Raw genomic sequence first — 16,244 nt, 5'->3', positions numbered from 1 at the left:
CCGTGCAACCTATGGAATGCAAATTCTCCTTGCCTTTTAGCTGGTGATGATGCTCTGTGAAGTAAAGAACACTACAAATACAATCATGCTCTAGGAAATACAAGGACACCCATTCCTCCCAGACCACTATGCCTAACATAAACCAATGCCTTTGTCGTTACAGAAATGGAAAAACTCAGATAACTCCAACCAGAGAGAGCACTGAGGTTTAGTTTAAGGTTTTACTCAACTGAGGGTGTGGTGGTCTCGTGGCAGATGTGGTCAGCATTAGCAAACAGTCAGCTGGAGGGCTGTCGGTGGAAAGCAACTATTTGGCAACTGTTGAAACCAGCAGCTGAATTGATTTCCCTGAGCCCCCACCCCAGCTCATTCCTCTTTCTTCTGTGTGTGCGCGTGCACGGGGATGTGGGGTGGGGTGGGGGTTGGTCTTGGATCTGGTTTTTATTCTTTGCTTCACCACTCCTTTAGGCACTCTGGACACCACCAAGCTCCAAAACCATCTTTAGGAAGTGGATTATTTTCTCTACCTTCTTAAATTTCTTTTTCCTACAATCATTTACATTTTAACCTTTGGCTCCAAGTGGATGCAAAGTGTGCTTCCTGTTGGTGGAGGGAAGTCATTACAGAGATGTTTTATTACCACATGAGCACATCATATCTGAGTTATGAAATAACATGACAGTCCACATTGATGGTAGGTATTGATATATTTTCATAAAAATATGCAAAGCCCAAACTGGTGATAGACAGCTTGCATCGTTGACTAGGTATTAATTCAATGAAGATGTGATTACATCAGAGTAGAAATGTTTAATCCCATAACACATTGCAGTAAGACTTGAAAGCAGGAACAAAAAGCAAGGTAATTAGGAATGCCAAAATTTCAATCAGTGATCTTTAGAATTTATCAATTTTCAAACCCCTGAGCATCACAATGTAAGAATATTCAGGTTTAACACTATTATTAAACAAAGTAAAATGAATAAAGAAAGTTAAATAATTTAGCAAAATACAAGAAAATAAAAGAGTAAACTATCATTTTAAATAAACAGAAGTCTCTAAATTAAATATCAGCAAAAAAAGAGTCTAATAGCACATCAGAGATAAATATATAAAATTAAAAGTGTGATAGATTTTAGAAACATTTTAATAGAATTTACTTCATAAAGAGGTTTCTACATAAGGCAGCAAATTAAGATGTTGTAACTCCAAGCAATTTGTAGTTTGGTTATAAAATTGTGAAACATACATGCTGCAAGACTCCCTGGTTTGTTTTTTAATTCCAGTGGAGAACATTTGCAGTCTTTTGTTTTGAAAAGCACCAGGCGCTGCATTGAGACCAAAGGAAGGAAGCTCCTCGATGCCCCTCCCCAGATTCCCAAAGACTCTCTTCCCAAGCCCAGCCACTTTCCATCCCAACCCTCTCCAATGCTGACTGTTCTCCGGTACTTGGTTTCTGAGCACCTGTTTTGAGCCTCTGAGACCCTGCGCCCTGGGTGCTCCACCACCACGAGAGACACTTTGGGTTGGGTGGGTGATGTGACCACGTAATATAGTGTGGGGATTTGGGGTCCCACCATCCAGAACCAATGCACTGAGACTTAAGCCATCCCAAGAGACAGAGTCCACAAACACTTGACAACACTTCTCTCTGTGTCCCCATGGCACCTGACACCTGTTAGGACTGCCAATTAAATGCACCACCCTTGGAAAACAAGGAACTCATAATGAATAATTGTCTTTGCCCCAACCGTCTAGCTGAAAGCATTCCGACCTCTATTTGTCTTTCTGTCACACGGGGTGGTGTTCAGCTTTCTGTTACTCCAACACACACCTGGGATCATCAGCCTATGAAAAAGTGGATCTGGTTCTGCTCATGGTTTTGGATATTTCAGCCCATGCTTGGGGGTGGAACTGCTCTGGGCTGTGGTGTCCACCATGGTGGGAGCACATGGAGCAAAGCCGTTGATCTCATCACCTGGCAGCCAAAGCAAGAGACAAAGGAGAGGATGGCACTGCCCATGCCCTTGTTCTGGGACCACCTAGTCCTGGTTTATGATGACTGGCTCCAGGTGCCATGAGACCAAAGGAAGAGAGGCAGAGAGATCTCAGCTTGCACAGGGTAGGACTTACTCAGGGGCTTACTGACACAAAATGGGTCCTGGGTGGCAGCAAGACCAGTTGGATTCCTGCAATTTGGGTCAGAAAGAGGGGAGTATTAGTGGATTAGGACAAAAGTGACTTCCTCCTGGCTGGAATAGGCCTGGTTTGTTAGGATAATAATGAAGAGCCAGGCACACCCCTAGAGCCAGGGTCCAGTGGCAAAGGCCACATGTGACTAATGGTTTTGTCTCCTTAGGGCTTGCTGGGAAACCAGGCGGGAAACCCAGCTAGGGTTCCCCACAACCTAGGATGGCTGCCTTCGAGCCAGTCTGCTTCCATGCACAGCTTCATGGGCACAGCCCAGTGGTCCAGAGACCTCCCCTCAGCCCCATCTCCCAGGCTGGAGCTCTGCGCTGGGGGCCAAGCCTTCAGCGTCCAAACCTTTGGGGACATTTCAGGTCCAGTCACAGTATTCCACCACGGCCCACAAGGGCCCTCACAACGTGCCATGCATGCACTTCATCCCAGAGAACCAACATCTTAACCTCTGAATGACCTAAAGTCCACGTCCGTCTCCTCCAAGACTCAGCTACCAGCCCTGTAAAAATCAAAATGTGAGTTACTTATTTCTGAGATTCAATAGTGGGACAGCTACAGGGTAAGCATTTCCACTCCAAAAGGCAGAAAGAAGGGAACAAAAAGGAGAGCTCAGATCAAAGCAAGACCAAAACCCAGCAGGGTGAACATTAAATCCTCAGGTCCAAGCCCATCCTTCTGGACACGCTGTGCTCAGACATGAGCTCCCAAGGGCTTGATTCTCGTGATGGTGGCCCACACGGCCCACTCTCTGGACCGCTGTGCACATTGCCTGCAGATCCCCTGGCCAGCACTTCTCCCTCCCTGGGGTCTCAGTGAAGCTTCACCTCACCTCAGAGCCCCGTGCATCATCCTGTCAGGGGCAGCTGGTGGGGAATCCAACCCCCAACACCCTGTCTGGCCCCTGGGCCTTGCTTTGAACCCTTGGTGAAGCCTCCACCATGTCCTGCACCCTGCATCCTGCAGAAGGAGTGTCACATGGAGACACCCACGTGAGCAGTGCTGGGCAGCCCGATCCACAGCTGCAGGACCTCGGAGCTGCTTGTTGGCCAAATGGGGTCTCCTTGGGCTTAGGGCTCCCTGGGCCTCTAGTCTCCACCAGTCCTGAAGCAGGCTTGCATTTTCATTTGTCTGAGCCTGTGATGGCTGCAGCCTGGTTGGTTCCTGGGATGCCCTCAAGGTGCCTTTCCTCTTGTTCTGGTGCTGAGCATGTGCAGCCTCCTGGGCCAAAATTGCACACCCTCTTCTATAAGGGAACTGTAACAGCGATGTGTTCAACAGGGTGGAATCGAGTTCTGGAGTTATGCCATGATGGGATCAGGTGCCTGTCTCTCTCTCTCTCTCTCATCTACCTCTGTATCTCTACTTATTAACTACGTTGTTTCTGTGAATAAAATGCACTTCACATGCCAATCCATCACAGTAACTGCGGAACACTAACTTTGGGGATGGCAATAAGTTGCCCCATGTCCACATTCAGTATGCAGAGCTGAGACCGACCAGCACTCCAGCTTCACCCATCGGCACCCTCACTGCACTGAGAGGACGAGCCAACCCTGACTGCAGCTGCAAGGTTCGTCATCACCCTTTACAACCCTTTGGGGACAGAGCACACTCCAATGACCCAGCCAGAAGGAAGTCTGACTGTGAAGCGGTTTGAACTTGTTGGAGTTCCCACTCCGTCAGGAATTGTATCATATAACATTTCCTTAGCTTCGTTATTTTGTGTCCCACCAGCTCTTGACCCAAGGGATGAGTGGCTTTGAAACAACCCTGTTTGAGTTCGTGTCTTGCACGAGCATTTCCCCCTACCCCAGGGAGCTACTGAGTGGTCATGAGGATGTGGAGAGAAGGAGGAACTCCAGTGTCACCCGGCAACCTTAAACAAGTGTCGTTCACCTAGCCGTTGGTCTGGGGGTGCCAGTGTCCCGATTGGCAATGAGCTGAGGAACTGCTGACCTCTGGGGGTCACCCAGGAACAATGAGTCACACTCTCTCCCAGTGCGGAGGGCTCTCTTCTTCCTTTGACACCTCTGGGGCTCGTTACTTTATAGAGGAAATACATCATTTAACATAGTTTCTGAGCTAATAAAAATAGCATTGTATTTTTCTAATATTTTCTTTTTATTTTTAAACTAATTTTCTTTTCTGAACTGACACACTCAAAAAAAAATACAAAAATGGTACATGGCAATGGGTACTGTGATCCACCAGTAACACAAACCGGGAAAGCAGAGTGAGCCTCCTGCTCCCGGGCCTCTGTGGCTTCTCTCTGGCTAAGACACGGACAACCCTTCTTCCTTCTTGTTTTGTTATTTTTTCTTTTATTTATTATTATGTTAATTTAGCATCATTTCAAAATAATTTGTAATAATCAACAGATGTTTTCTAAGCCTCATAGTAACCACAAAGCAAGAATCTATAATACACAAAAAAAGTAAAAATCAAGGAATCAAAACACACTTAAGTAAGAAAACCAAGTTCCAGAAATGGATCCTAAGTCCATGGAGCTTGTGACTCCACTCTGAAAGGATTCAGAGGAACCCTCTAAGGACATTGAGGGAGTTGTACAAATGGGGATGTAAAACTACAAGAGCCTTTAGACCCGAGGCACCCTCCTGCGTGTTCTAGTTGAATGGGAGGCAGCCGTCCGTGTACCTGTGTGATTGCTGTCTGGGGAAAAAGCCTCATTCACATCTTTTCTTTTCAGTTTCGTTGGCTGAACTCAGCATGTGGAAAGTTGACCAAATCCTGTGAGATGAGTCAGTGGCTTGTGCTCAGACTCCACTCTCCTTTATCATGGAGATGATGGGAGGAAAGGTCACCAGCACCTGCCACTTGCAACTCCTCAGGCTCAACCCCAAAACGCACTCCCCTAGTGTGAAGAGTGGGGGAGCCCAGTGCCACATTTCTTCAGGGACCAGAGGGCAGGTCTGGGGAAGGACCTACAGCACAGACATAACCTCCTGGGGCTCCCCGCTCCCGTTTCGAGCTCACACTGGCCTTCATGGCCAGCGCCTCCCGCCCAGGTTTCTCCTGCTCCTCTCACTTCTGAACCTTTATTCCAGCCGAGCCACATCTTGTTTAGTTCCAGAAGATGCTCACAGGTTTCTGCACGTCACTGTGGCTAAGCCAACTGTCGAGGGACAAGAACTCCCACACGCAGGGCCAGTGTGGTCTTCCTCATTTCACCTCTGAGACTATAAATGGCCCTCCTCCTTGACCTCGGTCCTGTCCTGCAATGGTCAGCACAATGCAGGACGCTCCCCGCACATTCTTGCTTGTCTCGCTGAACCGTTGGTTTACTTTGAGGGAGGTTTAAACGTGAGCATTCTTTCCTGCCGTGGACGGCCTAATGCCTGCTTCAGTAAAATGAAATGAAAAGGCAACATTGAGCTCACAAATTTTCCAAGGGTCAAGATCCAAGATTCTTCATTTCTAGAACAAGAATGGTCCAGGCCACGGGCATTCAGAGTGAACCCATGTGAAACGAAAGTCAGTGGTTAGTGGAGATGTTTGGATCACTTTGATGATGCTTTTCCCTGAAAGATAAACCTTAAAATTATGTAAGCTGTGTTTTGTGATGGAAATGTAGCCATCCAGCAGCAATGGGTGCCCTCTTCATACCTCTGTGGACGCCAGAGAAGAGCACACAACTGCGTATTTCTTAGGAGGCAGACGCCAGTCTCACTTGACAGCTAGAAACTTGATGCTCATCAGATCTGAGCACAGCCAGAGCCGGCCCTGCTGCCCGCTGTCTGTCACCTGGAAGGAGGTCCTGGTCCCTGTGCGGTGTCACCCCTCTCCCATCTCTTCCCTGCCTTCAGCAGGTGAGCTGCTGGGGCAGTGAAGGACTGGCCGCAGGACAGCTCACCAACACCTCCACGCACCCATACACACCACTTTTACCCTGCAGCCATCTCAGCGGCATCCTGGTAAGCACATGGGCCCCACGTCCCTCTGCAACTGTGGGAAGGCACATAGAGAAGCTATGTCTTCACCAAGGGGCTGGCTGCTCTAGACATCCCCAACATGCCCCTGCTCACCTCAGTCTGGCAAAGCACAGATTTACAGTGAGCCTCATAAGTGCTTCACAAATAATGCACTTCACAGAAAGTCCCCGGAGCCTAGGGCACCGAGGGTCCACGCCGCACTACTACTGAGTGGCGGCCAAGTTGGGAATACGCATGAATTCCAGGGAATTTAGAGAGAAAATGACACAAAAGTGTTCTGTTTTCAGATGATAAATGTGTTTTATATCACAAAAGATGCTCTTCACAGTGTTGCATGTACACCTTTTTGACAATCATGTACAACTTACTCCCAGGACCTTCTCTAGGACCCTCTTCAGTGCCCCTTTAACCTCCTCATTCCTCAGAGTGTAAATCAGAGGGTTGAGCACGGGTGTCACCACTGTGTAGAACAGGGAGACAAACTTGCCCTGGTCCTTGGATCGGCTCCGGGCCGGCTGCAGATACATGAAGATGATGGTCCCGTAGAAGATGGTGACCACCAGCAGGTGGGAGGAGCAGGTCCCGAAGGCCTTCCTCCTGCCAGCAGCCGACCTGATCCTCAGCACGGCCTGGGCGATGTGGCCGTAGGACACCAGGATGAGCGACAGGGGCAGCACCAGGAACAGGACGCTGGCCACAAAGAGCTCAGCCTCGTTGAAGGAGGTGTCCACACAGGCCAGCTTGATGAGCACAGGGACCTCACAGATAAAGTGGTCCACTCGGCGATGCCCACAGAAGGGCAGCCGCAGGGTGAGGGTGGACTGTACCAGGGTGGTGGCCACTCCGCTAAGCCACGCTGCAGCCGCCAGGGAGTGACAGAGGCGGGGGTGCATCAAGACAGTGTAATGGAGGGGACGGCAGATGGCAACATAGCGATCGTAGGACATGACAGCCAGGAGGACACACTCGGTGGACCCCAGCATGAGAGAGACGCAGAGCTGAGCCACGCAGCCGCCGTAGGAGATGGTTTTGAAGGGATCCCACAAGTTGACCAGGAGCTGGGGCACGACACTGCTGCTGAAGCTGAGGTCCAGGAGGGACAGGTGGGAGAGGAAGAAGTACATGGATGTGTGCAGCCGGGGCTCCAGGCGGGACACCAGGATGATGGCAGAGTTCCCCAAGGCGGTGAGCAGGTACAAGGCCAAGATGGTCACAAACAGAACCCTCTGCAGCCCAGGGTGGTCCGAGAACCCCACCAGGATGAAGCCTGCCGGGCCGCTCTCGTTGACACCCCTCTGCATCCACATCCCCACTGGTGCTCCCGAGGCCGAGGAGCTGGGAAAGACGGCAGGCCCCACCAGGTCCCTGTGGCCTGCCACCTCCCAGGAAGGCACTCATGGGCGGCTCCCTCGCAGCGGGCAGCAGGCGGCCAGGCTCTGTGTCCTGGTGTCTGCCTCTGATGGTGTGGGGTCGACCTCTCCAGGTCTTGCCATCCAAAGCAGAGCAGAGGGCAACTCGAAGGTTTTACAAGTCTGCAATAAACTAGATCACCTTTCCAATTTATCTAAGCCTACTCCTGTCCGTCACTGTCTTCCTGGTTACAGAAAGGTAGAGACTGAGATATTCCAACTAAAGAGAGAACCTCAGGTCTTACTTTAGCACTTTTCAATTAAGGGGAATAAAGTCTGTTTTTCGTCATGCTTAAGTCTGGACACTAGTTATACAGGTTTACATGGGTGAGAAATGCTGGGTTTGATTTCACTAAGTAAAAGCCAGCTCCTGAGACTTGGGTGACCTGGCAAAGACACCGTCTGGGGTGGTGGAGGCCATCAGGAAGCTCTCTCCTGGCCTCACACCACTCCTGCCTCCTGCTTCCCTCAGTCCTTGCTTCTTGGTGGTGTGTTCTCACATTTTGTGGCCTCCCTTTAGAGACCAAGGGAGGGACCAGGTGCCTCTGGCCCCCCACACTAGTTTTCCTGAGGACGTGTCATCTCTGTGATCTTGACTCCCTTCTTTGGGGACCTTCATACTGTAGGCGCTATCTCAGGGCACAGGTGCAGAACGATATTCCTATCACCAGAAGCAGCTGGGATGAGGACGCTACTGACCACGGCCAGTCCTTCCTGCAGGCCACAGCTACCAGAAGGACTCCTCTTAGCAGAGAAGTTGGAGTTCAGTGGTGGAACACTGCCCAGCATGCACCAGGCTTCTGTCCCCAGTGCGGCAAAATCAGAAACAGAGAAAAGAATTCTTTACTGGTATATACACCTGAACCTTTGTTCTTATGAAATCTTTGGCAAAGGAGAGTTTTGGTTTTTAATGCTTTTTTAAATTTTATCTTGTTGCCTTCAACAAGGGGCATGTGGCTCTTCAGAATTGTTTGTGAGATTCACAGAGCCAGGGGGGCCACACACAACAAGAGTGCCCAGCAGAGGGATGACTGAAAAGTCACCCCCACCCTGCGGTGTGTGTCTCTAGGCTTCCCAAGCAAGGACACTGAGGTGTGGTCAACTGGTGTGCGGGTCACGTGACTCTCAAGGGAAGAGGGCACAAAGGCCCCGCCCCTGGTAGAAGAGGCCCTGCTGCTCCAGTCACACCTCGGAGACACTGTGACTGTGCCACCCGACTGAGCTGCGCTAACCCTGTGCACATCAGCAGGGCTCCCCAGCATGATAGCTGGGCAACGTGGCAACCCCGGGCATCAGGCCACACGACCCCCTTCTAGCTGCTGCACCACAATCTCACCATCACAACGTAGAAATGCCCGTGGCCTCCTTATTGTCTGATCCTGCTCCCACACCTCCCCACCCGAGGAAGTGCACGCACTGCATCGGCTGTAGTGAGAGGGGTGTTGGGCCCTAATAAAAGTCCACTCATGGGCAGCACCGGAGTGCGGACCGTGTTTTCTCTAGCTTGTGTTCATAAAACCAGATCACTAAAAACAAAGTTCCATACCCAAATTTGAAGAGAGTGTTAAAATATATAATTCAAAAGAAACCTATCCAACAGCCAGAGTATTCACAGTTTGGGACTCCTGCTAAACAAAGTAAGATAATTAAGAAAAATTAATTGGAAAACTATCAGAAAAGAATACTTGGATAAAAACATCTAAAATTAAAAATTTACAAGAGCCCACATAAATTATGGTTTGTGAAATCCCTAATTAAATATGGGGAGGGTATCTAATAGCACATTAGAAATGATAACACAGAATTAGCAATTGCAGTAGTAATTTTGAGGATGTTTCAGGAACATTTTTAGGCTCCTGCCTCAGACCGAGGCTGGCATACAAGACCAACAGCGTACTGGTAACACTCTGTGCTTTGGTTGCAAAGCTAAGAAACCTGGGCTGCAACACGTCATCATTACATTCCTTACAGTAAACTTCATGGCCCGGGTATAAACCAGACCCGTAGGCCAGAAGACCCAGAGACCAGCCACTTAGACCCCATGAGATGTGGAAAGTGACAAACCCAACATAGTAAGGCCTGGGGAAAGGCAGGGAAAGGAAGCCACTCGCTGGGGGCATCGATCCTCTCCAGTACATCTCCCAGGGACAAGATGAGCCCTGGGGAGGACAGAGCCTTCCAGGCCTAGACCACAGTCTCTAGGAAGAAGCCCAAGTATCGACCCTTCCGCACATAAGTCCTTCTCAGTGACAGTACAGTGAGTCCCCAGGGGAAAGAGATAATACTGGCCTTTGATGCCAGACCCTCCATCTGGGCCACTGACCACTGACTCCAGACCCTCCATGAGACACGCTCTGGCATTAATTAAGTCACCTATATAAGCCCAGTCCCCTTTCTTTATTCAGTGGCTCATTTTCCACCAGGAGAGTGGGTCCATCAGGACCATGAATAAAGAACCATAAATAAAGTGGGTCCATTAGAACCATTTCTGAATAAAGGCTTTTGGCTGATGTGTGAAGTTTTTGTTCATCCAGGTCTTTTTTTGCGCTAACAGATACCGTCAACCTATCCTTGACAAAGTGCCCAAACATGCCCTGGAGAAAAGACAGCCCCTGTGCCCACTGGTGCTGGGGATCTGGTTACCCACGTGTAGAAGGATGGGACTCGACCTCACCTCCCATCCTGCACTTTGATCCTGAAAATGGATCGAAGACCTGGGAATCAGGCCAGAAGCTAGAAACTCCTAGGAGAAAATGTAGGGTCAGCACTCAGCTTTGAGGCAACGGCTTTGTCAGTAGGACCCCCAAGCTCGGGAACTTGGGATGGCCTTGGGTTACAAAGCCTCTTCCCAGCAGACCATTATGAGTGAAGAGAGAGCACACAGGGGAAAGTCTTGGCTAGCTGTTCTCCTGACAAAGGATGGATCTCTAGGATATACAAAGAGCTTAAAGTAGAAAGTTTTAATAAAATTAAATTTTAAAATTCAAAAGAAACACTTTGGGAGTCAAAGTTCGGTGTCCCTAACATACAGCGAGGTCTTGGAAAGGACTGCCTCACCTTGCTGAGCCCGGTGAATCCTGCAGTCAACTGCCCCTCCTCCAGTGCAGGCAGTCTCGGCCAAGGTCCAACAGGTTCCCCACCAGCCTCCACGGAGGCCACCTCCCTGAACTTCTGCCTCTCCTTCTGCTCGACCTGCTCTCCTTGGACCTCACACACGCAGCCTGGGCCAGACACCACTGGGCATAGACCTTCTAAACTGGCAGCTGGAGGGAACTTTTGCCCTGGAGGAGTTCACAGAGTCTGGGCAGCCCACGGAGGGGGTCCTCCAGAACTCTTCTAGAAGATGCAGTTCTCTGAATCCCATGGCTGATTATTTCCCACCCTCAGAAATGAGATGGTGATGACAAGGTGGGGGTGGGGTCTGTCCTGAAACCCTGCCAGCATCGCTGTCCTGCCTGACTGGAGCACACCACGGACAGCCCTCACTTGAAGGGCTGGTTGAGCCAGCTCCTCACACCACCCCTGCTCCTGGCCCCTCCAGCTGCTCAGACGGGCCCTTCCTGACACTCAGGCTGCAATGACATGCCCATCGTCCCTCTCAGCTGTCACCACCAGAGAGGCCATGTGAGTCAACACCAGACACGAGCTCCCATACCCTACCTGGTTCACGAGGCTGGTCTTGTTCCTGCCGAGCACCCTGCACATCACTGCGGCTGCAGGGTGGGTGCCGGGTGCAGCCCACACGGAGCTCGCAGATTCTCTTGAGATGCCAACCCTGCCCTGAGCCATTCACCCATCACTCTTCTCTGCTTGACTCTTTTCACTTCCAGAATCCAACAACAGAACCCAAATATGAAGGCTTTGAAGAAAAGAAATCCTGAACACAACTGTCTCTTCCAAGCCAAAGAGAGAGAACTCTAGGCCAAAGGCTAACTAACTAGTTTTGCCTTTAACCAGAAAGCTCTTCAACTGAACTCAATGCCTTTTCCCTCAGAGGGCAATTCTGGGCTGCAACATGAGGGGGCATGGGATGGGGAAATGACAGGAGGGGGCAAAGCAAACCTTTTAATTGCCTTGAAGGTGATCAGCACGGGGAGGGGGGGCGGGGGGGTGACACCGTCATTCCTGAGGAAGAGCATTGGGAAACAGTTCGCTGTTTGCATCTGCTAAATCACACCTGGCCGCTGTGGCTGGCCCTGGCTGCCAACCTCTGGCTCAGGAGCTACCACTCTGGCCACCTGCAAGGAGTGGGTATAAACAGACCTTCCCAGGTGGTGCCCGGGTCATGGGAACTGCTGGAGAGGACAGAGGGGGAAGCAGACCAGGTGTTCCCAGAAGGCAGCAGCGAGCGTGCTCTCCAAGGAGCCAGGCTCCAGTGCTGGCCCCTGGAGACCACGTGGGGACTGAGGCCTTCTCCCAAGAGTCCGGGAGTCGGACCCCCAGGTGGAGCATGGCCCCTAGTTAGGAGTAAGAGGTGTTGCTCTGGCTAGAAGCTGCTTCTCAGGCTGACTCTCTGCAGTAGCTCAGAGAGGGGCCCCTGCTGAGCTGCAGGAAGAGGCTTGTTCCAAGAAAGAGGAAGAGTGGTGGGGGGGACATCAGGAGAAATTGAGCAGCAGAGTGGCTGCCTCAGGGAGGCACAGCTCACCTGGGATGGAGAAGGAGCGCCTGTTAACACAGCATGGGTCCCTGGAAGGCTTAGACAATCACTGTCTTTCTTCTACAGAAACTCAAACAAAGCTGGGCATGGCAGTGCCCCTGCAATCCCAGCCTAAGGGGGCTGAGGCAGGATCGCAAGTTCAAGGCCAGCCTCAGCAGACCCTGTTGAAAGAAAAGAAAAGGAAAGAAGGAAGGAAGGAAGGAAGGAAGGAAGGAAGGAAGGAAGGAAGGAAAGAGAAGAGAGGGCTGGGGACGAAGTCCGTGGTACGACAGTGCCAAGTGTGCGCAAGGCACACCAACACAGTCCAAACCAGAGACTCCAGGTCACCGTTCTGGAAAAATACCCTCAGTCACTGTCTCTGCCATCACTTAGGGGTCTGTGTGAGACATCAGCAAACTGAGCGTCTTCCAAGGCTCGCACACAGCCATGGAACACCACGACGGGGTCCTCGGGGAGATGGCCACGAGGGCAAAGCCAACAGGAAGCGGCCCATGGCTGCAGTAGGCTATGACTGAGGTCGGGCACAGCAACGTGGGGGGCTGTGGCACTGCGCACCCTCCAGGGCCAACTGCCCCTGCACAGGGCTGGGCTGAGAATCCACACCCCTGTCCCTAGTCCTCCATCCACTCTGATGACACTTCAGCTGGCTCAGAGCTAATGTTTCCTGGAACACCACGTGCTGCCCATTAGCACCTAGGATTATTGTAGTGTCAGGGAAAATGTGAATTTAACTTAAAGCTTTTAAATAGCTATGGATTTTTGCTTTATGATATTCAGAACAGGAGCACCTACTTTCCCTTGAATAACCACTGACCTGACCCCCTCATCAGAGAGGTCCAAGATCTCCATCCTGCCTAGTAAGCCCACGGTCCTCACTGTCTCACTGTGGCCACCAGTCCAGAGCACGGATCCCACTTTGCTTGAAGGAGGGAGGTTCAGGTGCCCTCGTCAGCACAGCAGAAGGTGCCCCACCTGTCCTGCTACCCAGGTGGACCCCTCCTGGCCCTTGCACTAGCTGGACAGGAAGTGTGCCTCTGCTTCGAAGGTGCATGGGGACTATTTCAAGGCCATCACAGATGTCAGGCCCTTGAAAACTCAGCCACAGATTCCTTCATTTTTATACACTTGTTAATGTGTAATTGTTTAATGTGTAAATTAGAAAATAATGAACACTCTTTCCTTCTCCTTCAGGGTGAAGAGTTACTGCTCAGATAACGTTCCTTTGTCGACATGTCAATTTAATAACAAAAATCCAAGTGAAAGAAAAATGTAGCTATTTATCTTGTAGTCTGGTTGACATGGATTTAATTTTACAAATAACTTGCTAATGATGAGAATTTTCTCTAATATTTTTTCTATTGTTTTGATACTGTCACATAGTGAAAAATATACCACAAATTGAGTTGGACCATTAGCGTAAAAACTCTGTGAAGCCAGAGGTTGTTTTCTTTTTAAATTTATGCCCTCAGAGCCTCAATAACTGTTGAATAAATGAATCAAATTCTTAAAAGAAATGGCAGTTCCAAGATGTATGAAGACATGCACACACAATGTAATGTGGAACAGAGAGTGTAAGAGGTGACCACGTCACTAACTCAATGTCTTGTCCAGCAGGGAGCCCATGGCATCCTGAGGGCAGAGGCCCCAGGACTGTGTAAGAGGAAGGAAGGACCGAGGCTTGGGGACAGCTCTTCACTCTCTAATACTGAGAAAAGTGGGCAAAGCACCCCCACAGGGCTTGAAGTTAGTCAACAGGTGCTGAATGCCAGATCACCTTTGATGCCCGGGGCCAAGCAGTCGAATGCAGTTTGGTTGAGCAGGAGGACACAGGTGGAAAGGTCTGCACTGAAATGGACATCCAGGAGGCACCTGTACTGAGATTACATGGGAAACAGGGACTAAGTCACAGCACAGTGGGTGTCTCAAAACAGGGACGAGAGGAATTAAAAGTTTGATGTCCAGTAGAGGAAAGGACAGTAGTGGAGAGGGGCTCGGAGCTCCCAGCACTCGTGCAAGGACCCACACAAGCAGGCTCGGAGCTCAGTGGGACTCACTCAGGGACCCGCTAGGGGGCCTCAGAGCTCATAGGACTCATGGGGTAGGGGATACACCTAAGAGAACTCAGGGACCCTTGGCTACCTGAGGGTCCAGCAATCCATGGTCAGTCAAATATAGTCACTGAGCTTTAGAGTTTGTACTTTCTGTTCTGAGCAACTGACCCAAATTCTTCAGTATCTGAGAGAGACCCATCACAGGTCTCTCTCTCTCTAGCACGTGGCTAAGACAGTTACACAGAAGAAGCTCTCACGCAGCATAGTGCTTGGAGCACAGTCGCGTTCTCATCTGGTTGCCTAACATCGGCAACCCCGTGATGAGGACACAGATCTGCAACGTGGGCCTCTCTCAGTCTGTCCTGCTCTGAAATTCAAAGTAGCCTCGCTTTCTACCAAAGCCCAGGGTTGGGTCATCGCCATTTCCAAGTCATCCTCTAGGGGAGCAACCGCGTCAACTAAGTGTCACCTGGCAGTCACCAGGTCCCCTCAATCATAAGGTCTTCCCCAGAGTTTCCTCAGTGCCGTCCTCACCTCCTGGTTCCTCAGAGTGTAAATCAGAGGGTTGAGCACAGGAGTCACCACCGTATAGAACAGGGAGACAAACTTGCCCTGGTCCTTGGATCGGCTCCGGGCCGGCTGCAGATACATGAAGATGATGGTCCCGTAGAAGATGGTGACCACCAGCAGGTGGGAGGAGCAGGTCCCGAAGGCCTTCCTCCTGCCAGCAGCCGACCTGATCCTCAGCACGGCCTGGGCGATGTGGCCGTAGGACACCAGGATGAGCGACAGGGGCAGCACCAGGAACAGGACGCTGGCCACAAAGAGCTCAGCCTCATTGAAGGAGGTGTCCACACAGGCCAACTTGATGAGCATAGGGACCTCACAGAAGAAGTGGTCCACGCGGCGATACCCACAGAAGGGCAGCCGCAGGGTGAGGGTGGACTGCACCAGGGTGGTAGCCACTCCGCTGAGCCACGCTGTGGCCACCAGGGAGTGACAGAGCCGAGGGTGCATGAGAAGAGTGTAGTGTAGCGGGCGGCAGATGGCAACATAACGATCGTAGGACATGACGGCCAGGAGGACACATTCAGTGGACCCCAGTGCGAGGGAGACGTACAGCTGAGCCACGCAGCCGCCATAGGAGATGGACTTGTCTGAGCCCCCCAGGTGGACTAGGAGCTGAGGAAGGATACCAGTGGTGAAGCAGAGGTCCAGGAAGGACAGGTGGGAGAGGAAGAAGTACATGGGCGTGTGGAGCTTGGGGTCCAGGAAGGACACCAGGATGATGGCGGAGTTGCCAAGAAGGGTCATGAGGTAAAGGAGCAGGACGACCCCAAAGAGGGCCTGCTCCAACTGAGGCTGGTCTGAGAACCCCAGCAGAAGGAACCCAGAGAGGAGGCTGTCGTTGGCACCCCCCATTATCTCGCTCCACCCACTCACGTCAGGCAGAGCCTCGGATCCTGTGCCAAGTCCTTGACAATTAAAAGTTACATTCTGGGAACTAAGACTTTGGACACATATAGCCGGCAGAGAACACCAGAGTGGGAGACTCTTATTGGGCCCCGAAGGTGGAACCTGGTTTGAGACCCACAGGTGTCCCACGTAGCTCGAGGATCACATGAAAGTCAGCATCACTTGAGATCGAGTTTGCCCCAGTTTTTTAACAACATGGATTTTTTAGTGTAAACATATTAGAATTTTATAGGAACTGTGGGAACTGCAAGCACTCTAGAAATATGGTTATTCCCAAGGTACCAAAGGCACAGAGCAGCCGGCAGGTGCCCGGGAGATCCCCAAGCACGGTGGGAATGCAGCGGGGCCGCTCAGGACGAATCCAGGTGTGGTCACATGTTGCTCCTGAGGAGTCCGGAAGGAGGGCAGCCCAGCCTGAGAATGGAAATGGAGAGGGCACATGGTCAGAGCCAGAGGGGGAAGGAGCCAAATGTGGGGAGAAGCTACTGCACATGCCGCC

The 16,244-nt window shown here is 51.0% G+C and overlaps 2 protein-coding genes across 2 annotated transcripts; both read right to left on the bottom strand.

Moving 5' to 3' along the window:
* Window positions 1-6,505: 6,505 nt before the first annotated feature.
* LOC124095251 (olfactory receptor 2G2-like) lies at window positions 6,506-7,459 on the bottom strand. The gene has a single exon (XM_046448429.1). The coding sequence runs from the start codon at window positions 7,457-7,459 to the stop codon at window positions 6,506-6,508; it is 954 nt and encodes a 317-aa protein (XP_046304385.1).
* A 7,299-nt stretch (window positions 7,460-14,758) lies between these two features.
* Window positions 14,759-15,691, bottom strand: LOC124095250 (olfactory receptor 2G6-like). Its single transcript, XM_046448428.1, has one exon. It carries the CDS (start codon window positions 15,689-15,691, stop codon window positions 14,759-14,761), a length of 933 nt encoding a protein of 310 aa, XP_046304384.1.
* Window positions 15,692-16,244: the final 553 nt, after the last annotated feature.

The sequence above is a fragment of the Marmota monax genome, unplaced genomic scaffold, assembly GCF_021218885.2.
Source record: "Marmota monax isolate L192 unplaced genomic scaffold, Marmota_monax_Labrador192_F-V1.1 WCK01_AAM20220418_F8-fsc00327, whole genome shotgun sequence".
Classification (NCBI taxonomy): Eukaryota; Metazoa; Chordata; class Mammalia; order Rodentia; family Sciuridae; genus Marmota; species Marmota monax.
Note: the sequence above shows the minus strand (reverse complement) of the source record. Positions and strands in the feature narration are given on the sequence as shown.

Excerpts from the sequence above, each read along its gene's own strand:
- LOC124095251 (XM_046448429.1), bottom strand. The coding sequence starts at position 7,459 with ATGTGGATGCAGAGGGGTGTCAACGAGAGCGGCCCGGCAGGCTTCATC.
- LOC124095250 (XM_046448428.1), bottom strand. The coding sequence starts at position 15,691 with ATGGGGGGTGCCAACGACAGCCTCCTCTCTGGGTTCCTTCTGCTGGGG.